The sequence below is a fragment of the Austrofundulus limnaeus genome, unplaced genomic scaffold (genome assembly GCF_001266775.1).
Source record: "Austrofundulus limnaeus strain Quisiro unplaced genomic scaffold, Austrofundulus_limnaeus-1.0 Scaffold725, whole genome shotgun sequence".
Taxonomy (NCBI): Eukaryota; Metazoa; Chordata; class Actinopteri; order Cyprinodontiformes; family Rivulidae; genus Austrofundulus; species Austrofundulus limnaeus.
In genome coordinates this window covers 76,676-86,701 of record NW_013953127.1, presented here as the reverse complement: position 1 = coordinate 86,701, position 10,026 = coordinate 76,676, and the positions used below count along the sequence as shown (strand labels likewise).

At 39.6% G+C, this 10,026-nt stretch overlaps 1 protein-coding gene across 5 annotated transcripts in view; it reads right to left on the bottom strand.

Moving 5' to 3' along the window:
- The window catches only part of LOC106532175 (pleckstrin homology domain-containing family A member 5), a gene marked incomplete at its 5' end in the record, with an annotated part of 87,284 nt that overhangs the window by 1,179 nt on the left and 76,079 nt on the right, over positions 1–10,026 (bottom strand). For 4 of the 5 annotated variants that reach the window (XM_014028188.1, XM_014028189.1, XM_014028191.1 and 1 more), the window contains 2 exon segments: positions 4,743–4,876; positions 9,300–9,424. In XM_014028188.1, coding sequence (XP_013883642.1) covers positions 4,743–4,876; positions 9,300–9,424 — 259 coding nt within the window. 5 annotated transcript variants of the gene reach the window in all.

Below are 10,026 nucleotides of genomic sequence, written 5' to 3'. Positions count from 1 at the left end.
CGGTGCTAGGCAGAGTTTGAAGACCCATTCAAAATTGGAGACCCATTCAAAATATTGAGGAGCTAAAATCAACTCAGTTAAGACTCTTAAAACAAAACATTTTTAGAGAACACATCAGGAGAAGCTCAAAGTAAAAGAGCTTGGACCCAATCTGCCAGAGCAGCAGACCAAAGTCAGAGGGAGAGTTGACTCTTGATCATTTTCCAGGACCTGGATTTGCAACCAGGCTAAGCCAACCATTGGCTAATGCTTTGTTTTGCTTTCACTGCCTCCTTTTTCAAGCATCAGGATCTGACTCAGCATGGAATAAGATACATTGGAAATGTATTTACTGAATTAAGATAGTCAAATTTAAATCTCATTTGTAATGTTTGTTAATCATAGTATTGCTCCTGAGATTAAGCCTTATTTTAATTTCTATGAGGCTGTTTTAGGTATGAGTTCAGTGCCTACTTTACGGCTGAAGGACAGCTCAGCTGAGATGATGGCCATTGGAGACTGGCTGTTAATACAACCCCTGGCAAATAGTATGGAATCACCAGTCTTGGATGAGCACTCATTCAGACATTTCATTCTGTAAAACAAACTCAGATCAAAACATGATAAAAATAATGAGGTCATTCCAAAGTGCAACAACTTGTTGGCTTTCAGGAACACTCAAAGAAATGAAAAGAAAACATTGTGGAAGTCAGTAAATGTTACTTTTATTGATCAAGCACAGAGAAAAGAGTATGGAATCACTCAATTCTGAGGAAAAAGGTATGGAATCACTCAATTCTGAGGAAAAAAGTATGGAATCACTCAATTCTGAGGAAAAAAGTATGGAATCACTCAAATTCAGAGGTGCCAACCTGGAGTCATCTTGTCTTGGAGCATTTGCGTCGCGCGTTCATTTTTGGCAGTTTGTGCGCATAATAAAAAATATATGGAATTTATCTTTAAACTTCAAAGTATTCATGCAAACCTACTTATTTCTAGATGGAGAGATTATAAGTAACAAGTGATAAAACAGAGTTTATAAAATGGGTGCTTTATGAACATAACTTTGCTAAACAGTACATATATCTATCCTATTATTGGGCCTCATTTATTCATTCACACTGAAAATGAATTTGTAGTCACAGGGAATTCTTGTCACTATATTTAAACTGGGGCAGCACGGTGGCTCAGTTGGTAGAGCTGATGCCTCTCAGCAAGAAGGTCACAAGTTCAAATCCCGGTCCGGGGACCTTTCTGGGTAGAGTTTGCATGTTCTCTCCGTGCATGCGTAGGTTCTCTCCGGGTACTCCGGCTTCCTCCCACAGACCAAAAACATGACTGTTAGGTTAATTGATAACTCTAAATTGTCCCTAGGTGTGAGTGAGAGAGTGAATGBTTGTTTGTCTCGTTTGTSTCTATGTGTGGCCCTGTGATGGACTTGCGACCTGTCCAGGGTGTACCCCGCCCCTCGCACTGTGACTGCTGGATATGGGCACCAGTGACCCACACGAMCCTGAAAAGGAAGAAGCGTGTACAGAAAATGGATGGATGGATATTTAAACTGAATAAGGAGGAAACTATATTTGTCTTTTAAAAATAATAACAGATGAATAGTCTTTTCCATTACTGAGTCCGGCTCCTCTTGGCTCAGTTCGGGCTGGTTCGGAGTGGTAACGTCTTTTAAAAGTAGCTGCTTTATATATTGTCTGACTTTGATTTTGTGAAATAACGATACTATTGTCATTGCTGTTTGTTTTTCATTGAGTTAAATCCATAAAGAAAAAAAATCAACATATTTACTCACACTCCTAGGCATAAAGTGTGCAGTAAGTGTAATTTCATTTATTAGAAAATCATTTTGGTTTTCTTTTACTGCGTTTATAAGCAACAGTTTGCTGTAGCAGGGTATGATTATTATTTACAGACTAAATACCCTGCTACAGCAAACCGTTGCTTATAAATGCAGTAAAACAAAACCAAAATGATTTTCTAATAAATGAAATTACACTTACTGCACACTTTATGCCTAGGAGTGTGAGTAAATATGTTGAGTTTTTCTTTATGGATTTAACTCAGTGAAAAACAGCAATGCCAATGGTATCGTTATTTCACAAAATCAAAGTCAGACAATATTTAACCACATTTTAAAAACCACACAACCACCTAAAAAAGTACTTTACTTTACTGCCTCGACACTGATAGCAATGCAGCTGGTACCGATAGAAACAGGAGAAGGTGGAGAAACGGTCCAGGAGCTCAGCTGRTCACTTGTCAAAGGTGACTCTGGACAGAAAACCAACGATTAGCCTCGAATACGGTCATAATTAATTACTAATTACAATAAATGAAGAGCTGGGACTGTTTTTAGCCTTGAACGCTAACTAGCGATAGCCGCTAGCCACTAACTCGTTAGCATCGGAAACGAACACACACAGGACACATGGAACAAACTTTATAAATAAAAGGTACAGTTTCACAAGCGAGACGTGCCCCATAAATTATATTCAATATCTCACTAAATGCATGAAGCATTCACCGTCTGTAGATGAAGTTTGTGACGAGACCAGTCTGCAGTAGCAGCAGCTAGCTAGCTAATTAACCGGCGGCTGTAAAGAGCGATCCCCTCCATTTACCCACAGCAGCTCTAGTCCCATGGCTTTCAGCCACTCCTGCTGTTGTTGTGGTTCTTCACTGCTCTGAAAACAGGCCCAATATATTTTTAGCTTCTCCCAGCGCTCCGCCATCATTTGGAACATCCAGGCAGCTTAACTGGCCAATCGTGACTGGCTGCTACACGCTTCGGCACCTCCACGCCCCAAACGGTGCCGGCCTCAGTACTACCTCGAGAGGAGGTCTGAAAAAGTGGGCAGCGTGCGGCCGGGAGTCACAGCGGAAAGACCGAAAACGGGTGCTGAGTGGGTGGAGCCAAACCAAACCGCGTAGGTGGGAAAATGCAGCGGGAGGGGTTCCCAGGAGCTCAGCTGAATGAATGAAGCTTGGCACAAGGCCAGATCGTAATAAATGTCTAGTATGCCGTAATGGTTCAGAGCGGGTCTCAATATCGTAATGATTACGGTGAGATTGTAATGGTTGGCACCTTTGCAAATTGGAGGTAGAAGATAAGGACACACCCAGTCAATTTCCTTTCCCTAAATGGACACCTGCCTCAGATTAGATCTGCTCATTAGTCTGCAGTTAAAAACACCTGCAGTCATGACACCTTGGAGGGCTGCTGGACGAAGTGAAGTGGGAAGAACCATGGCTCCAACAAGAGAAGTGTCTCTTGAAACAAAAGAGAGGATTGTGAAACTTCTTGAAGAAGGTAACTCTTCACGCATGGTTGCAAAAGATGTGGGCTGTTCACAGTCAGCTGTATCYAAGATATGGACCAAATACAAACAGCATGGAATGGTTGTTAAAGCCAAGCGTACTGGTAGACCAAGAAAGACATCAAAGCATCAAGACAAACAACTTAAGGCCATTTGTCTTGAAAACTGAAAAAGTACAACTAATCAGATGAAGCGTAAATGGCAGGAAGCTGGAGCCAATGTATGTGACCGAACCGTAAGAAATTGCTTAAAGGAAATGAGATTTCAATACAGCAAAGCTAAAAGAAAACCATCTTTGACACCTAAACAAAAAAGAATGGACTAAGGAGAGGCAATCATGGACTGTGGATGACTGGATGAAAGTTATCCTCAGTGATGAATCAAGAATCTGCACTGGACAAGATGATGATGCTGGAACTTTTGTTTGGTGCCGTTCCAGTGAGATTTATGAAGAGGACTGCCTGAAGAAAACAACCAAATTTCCACAGTCCTTGATGATATGGGGCTGCATGTCAGGCAAAGGCACTGGGGAGATGACTGTGGTTCATTCTTCTATCAATGCACAAGTTTACATTGACATTTTGGACAGTTTTCTCATCCCTTCAATTGAACAGATGTTTGGAAGGGATGAAATAATTTTCCAAGATGACAATGCATTGTGCCATAGGGCAAAAAGAGTGAAGGCATTCCTTGGAGAAAGACACATTTAGTCGATGTCATGACCTGCAAATAGTTCAGATCTGAACCCAACTGAAAACCTGTGGTGGAAATTGAAAAAAAGGGTCCACAAGGCGGCTCCAACCTGCAAAACTGATCTGGCAACTGCTATCAAAGAGAGTTGGCACCAAATTGATGAAGAATACTGTTTGTCACTCATAAAGTCCATGCCTTGGAGACTGCAAGCCGTTATAAAAGCCAACGGTGCAACTAAATACTAGGGATGTATTTTGAATGGTCTTTTGTTTATCTGTTTTTCATGATTCCATACTTTTTTCCTCAGAATTGAGTGATTCCATAAATTTTTCCCTGTGCTTTGTCAATAAAAGTAACATTCACTGACTACCACAATGTTTTCTCTTCATTTCTTTGAGTGTTCCTTTTTTTGTGTGTGTGTCTTGTATCTTTGAGTGTTCCTGAAAGCCAACAAGTTGCACTTTGGAAAGACCTTATTATTTTATCATGTTTTGATCTGAAATTGTTTTACAGAATGAAATGTCTGAATGAGTGCTCATCCAAGACTGGCGATTCCATACTATTTGCCAGGGGTCGTACTCCAAACTAGTTTCATCTGAAACTCGAGACTTGATGCCCTACCCTGGCTACATGACAGCTTTATTTAGATGGTGTAAAATGAAAAGTTGATGCATTAATTTATCTTCCATCATTGAAAACAGTAACAAATTTGAGATCTGAAATAAAATGTTTTTTTCTTACAAGCCATCAAGTTGCTGTAGTTTGTCCCATCTGTTGTCAGCTGCTTGTATGAATCCCGGTTAATCTCCTCTCTAAAGTTTTGTTGGGTCTGGTTCATTTCTTGATCTTTGGGTCCAGGACTCGGTATGTGAAAGCTGCAGAAGCAAAATTCCAGAAATCTTAGACTTTTAAAGTTTACTTTAATAAAATTTATACTATTTACATTGATTAGATAAAGGCATATTTACCCATATATCTTTTACTGACATAAGTAAACCAGAAAATAAAACCTGGATGCATTCCCCAATCTTAACCCTTTACCTAAAATTAACCACACAGATGGATGCCCAACCCTGACCCATTATCTAAAATTACTCACTCAGATACATGCCCAACCCTGACCCATTGTCTAAGAATAACAACTTGTATTCATGCCCAAGACCAATGTCTTTGTTAGTTGTGACCAGATTAGATCAATTTATAGATAAACAAAACATTCTAAGGAGCAGTCAATATGCATTTAGAGCAAATACAGGGTTTGGACAATGAAACTGAAACCTGGTTTTAGACAACAATAATTTATTAGTATGGTGTAGGGCCTCCTTTTGCGGCCAATACAGCGTCAGTTTGTCTTGGGAATGGCATATACAAGTCATGCACAGTGGTCAGAGGGATTTTAAGCCATTCTTCTTGCAGGATAGTGGCCAGGTTACTACATGATGCTGGTGGAGGGAAATGTTTCCGGACTCGCTCCTCCAAAACACCCCAAAGTGGCTCAATAATATTTAGATCTGGTGACTGTGCAGGCCATAGGAGATGTTCGACTTCATTTTCATGTTCAACAAACCAATCTTTCACCAGTCTTGCTGTGTGTATTGGTGCAGTGTCATCCTGATACATGGCACTGCCTTTAGGATACAACGTTTGAACCATTGAATGCACATGATCCTCCAGAATGGTTTGGTAGTCCTTGGCAGTGACGTGCCCATCTAGCACAAGTATTACACCAAGGGAATGCCATGATATGACAACCCAAACCATCACTGATCCACCCCCATGTTTCACTCTGGGCATGCATCAGTCTGGGTGGTCCATTTCTTTGGGGCTTCTCCACACTGTAACTCTCCCGGATGTGGAAGAAACAGTAAAGGTGGACTCATCAGAGAACAACACGTTTCACATTATCCACAGCCCAAGATATGCACTCCTTGAACAATTGAAACTGATGTTTGGCATTGGCACAAGTGAACAAAGGTTTGGCTATAGCAGCCCGGCCGTGTATATTGACCCTGTGGAGCTCCTGATGGACAGTTCTGGTGGAAACAGGAGAGTTAAGGTGCACATTTAATTCTGCTGTGATTTGGGCAGCCATGGTTTCATGTTCTTTGGATACAATCCGGGTTAGTACTCGAACATCCCTTTCAGACAGCTTCCTCTTGCGTCCACAGTTAATCCTGTTGGATGTGGTTGGTCCTTCTTGGAGGTATACTGACATTATCCTGGATACTGTGGCTCTTGATACATCACAAAGACTTGCTGTCTTGGTCACAGATGCACCAGCAAGACGTGCACCAACAATTTGTCCTCTTTTGAACTCTGGTATGTCACACATAATGTTGTGTGCATTGCAATATTTTGAGCAAAACTGTGCTCTTACCCTGCTAATTGAACCTTCACACTCTGCTCTTACTGGTGCAATGTGCAATTAATGAAGTTTGGCCACCAAGATGGTCCAATTTAGCCATGAAACCTCCCACACTAAAATGACAAGCGTTTCAGTTTCATTGTCAAACCCCTGTATGTCTATATCAATGGCTCTCGGGGAATTGAGAGAGCAGATAAAAACTGCTGTTGATCAAATACAGTACTGCGTTAGTATAGATGTTGATTTAAAAAAAGAATTCAACACTATTGACCACATTATTTTTGGAAAAGCTGAATAAATATGGCATTAGAAGATAAGAACTACAATGGGTATCTAGCTTTTTGAAGAATAGAAAATAGTTTGAACAAATAAATGGTGTAAGTTCTGATCTTTAACATCACATGCAGAGTTCCTCAGGGTCCTGTACTTGGACCAGTTATTCAATTTATACGTGAATGAATTGGTAAATGTATCTGGACTTTTTAAGTGTATTGTATTTGCGGATGATACCACATTTTCTGTTTGAGTAAAGATTTGGAAAGAATGTTGGAGATAATGCAGACAAAATTCAATGATAAATCTGTGTATGTTGTATAATCCAATAAATGTTCCACACTTAATTTATTGTATTGAAGTCTGGGGGGAGCACGTAAAACAATTACAAATCCTATTTTTGTTTTACAGAAAAGAGTTGAAGAATTACCACACAAAACATTACAGTCACTCATCAAATAAATTATTTTATCAATTGAAATTAAGTCTGAGTTGCTTGATTATATTTTACAGGCTCACAAAAACATATTACCTTTAAAAAAACATTTAAATTTGTTAAGTGATAGAGTTATTACAATCTTAACAAGATAGAGATGTTTGTGAAACCTAAACTTCCAACTAGTTCAATGTACATGTTTAAGAGGATGATAAAAGACAATTTGTTAAAGAAATATGGAATAGTATAATATGTATCCATAAGAATTGTTATTCGAGAAGGATTTAATGTTGTTGTTTTTTTATTATTATTATTTGTAGAATATTACTGTTTGAATTTATTTATTTTTTTTGGGAAAAGGGGGCATATATAAGGTTCAACTCCCTGGCGGTATAGTGTGATACTGATGGTAGCCTTTGTTACGTTAGTCCCAGCCTTCTGCAGGTCATTCACTAGATCCCCCCTTGTGGTTCTGGGATTTTTCCTCACCGTTCTTGTGATCATTTTGACCCCACAAGGTGAGATCTTGAATAGAGTCCCTTATGGAGGGAGATTATCATTGACCTTGTATGTCTTCTATTTTCTAAATATTGCTCAAAGTTAGGGTAAAGAAAAATGTCCTAGCCATACAGGAGTACATACTGTAAAAAACGTGGCAGTAAAATTAACTTGAGCGTGTTTCTTAAAAATGTGTTTTACTGCATCCCTCCACGCGCGTCCCTCCATATCCACCTCTCACCAAACTTGGGGAAAAAGACAGCGCAGAGCGAGGCTGAGCACTGTGTGTGGTCCTCACAAAGATAGGAAGACGTGTGTGTGATTAGACGCGCAGCTCTGCTTTTAATCACGTAGCACCGATGCAACAGCTTTGCAAGCTACTTTTTCTTTCTTTAAAAGAAAATGYRAYAGGTGAAGCCACAGCATGGTTACTACCTTATCAATAATTACTGCCTTTTTTTCTTTCTCTGTGGGTGGGGGGTCAGCTTCACTCAGCTGCAGGTGAACACCTCCCGGGAACGCACACGTTTCCTGGACTATTTTCCACCGAGGATTACGTCGTATTTTATATTTATTATATTTCTAAAAGCACCTCGCAGCATTTCCCGTGTGTTCACGTCACGAACGCAACAAAACCGTGACCGATCAGCTGAATGTTTTTAAAGCGAGGGGCAGCGACTTTACAGCAGCTCGGAACTTTCACTATTGAAAGTTTCTGGTGAGACATTAAGGTGACAAGCAAATCTTTTGTGTCAGCCTGTTCCCATTGCTCTGTCCAGAGGTTTTTTTAATGTAATATTGGGCCTCATGCAAGAACATGTTCGTATTCTTATCCTAAATTTCTCTTACTTTTGTTCGTACAAAGAGTTCGTACGAACATGCCACGTCAGATTCAACAAACTCTTCTATCTTCAGGAAAAGTGTGTAAATGAGCTGCGTAAATTCCACCTGTTCGTATCCAGCTGCTCGTGCACACGAGAGGAGATTAGCATAATTACCACCCCAAAAACACCATATAAGGCTACGTTTCCTGCCTCAGATACAAGGCAGTGTCCATTAATTAAAAAAAACAGCGAAAACTAAAAAGAAGAACTTTACGACTGGTAATTTGGAGAAAACCCAGGAGTCGCTGGAGGGATTGTGTTTCCCCCCTCTGGCCTGGGAACGTCTCGGAGTCCCCCAGGACGAGCTGGAAGGTGTTGCTGGGGAGAGGGAAGTCTGGGTCTCTCTGCTGGACCCGATCCCGGATAGCCAGTCGGACAGACAATTTATATTGTTAGTCTAAATTATTACGTTTAAAATTATAACTCTAATTCAAGCAGAATAGCTTATTGTCAACATAATTATGGAGTGCTCACAAAACTGAGTGCTCATATGTAAATAAAGTCTAACGTTACAACTAATTGGGGATCCCTTTAAGGGTAGCACCTTTTACGGCTGCTGGACCCAGGGCACCTGTTCTCCAAGTCTGTTGTGTTTTGTCTACTGTATACCTCTTGAATGGGTTGTTCCAAACTGTAATTTCCCTTCATGGGATTATTAAAGATTGATTGATTGATTTATTGATTGATTGACTGATTCATTCATTCATTCACTGCATTAAGACTTGACACAAAAAGTCATAAATTTTTCTCACAATTTTGAGTTCATCAACCCTCCAACTCCAACAGTCGAAGCCAAGTGAAATAACTAAAATCTAATAATTAACTGTGTTAAGTATGCACACCTGTTTTCAGTAGCAGTCTTTGTAGAGAAGTTTGTCAGTTCTTGTTTGTTTCTCTCATTCTCACAGGGTTGAAAGTTAACAGTCTCCACATACTTTGGCTCAATACCAAGCTCCCCAATGACAACCTAAAACATAATTATTTATACAATTTATTACAAAATAAACAGTTTGCAATAACAAATAACAGCAATGTCTAGTATTAGAATATTAGCAACAAAGCCATTTTTGTTTGTGTAATGACATAAAAACAATGAAAAACAAATGTTTCCACATACAGTTTAACCACATGTTTTGTCTGAAAGCTGTAGAGAGGATGTTAAAACATGGTTGATAAGTAACCTATTACTTTTAAATTCCAGTTAAAAAGAGGTCATTCTTTTTGCTCTAAAAAACATAGGAACAGCAATGTACCTAGTCATGTTAAATTATAAAGTGCAGAAGGGATCTGACTTTTGTAGTGGAAACCCCCACATCTACCAGTTAATATTGGACCTGCAGAGTCAACAAACTTAAAATTTTAAATACCATCATCTGACTTTTAATTTGAGTTCAGTTCGAGTTCCATCATTGGGGGTGCCAAGTGTAAAATGAAGTGCTAAAAAATTTCACTAATGTATACATATTAGGAGTGCAACAATACATGTACCCGTATCGAACCGTATCGAACAATACAAACTTAAAAAATTTACTTTATCACCTTGTCTTCTGAAGATGCTCTGTGTTGAAG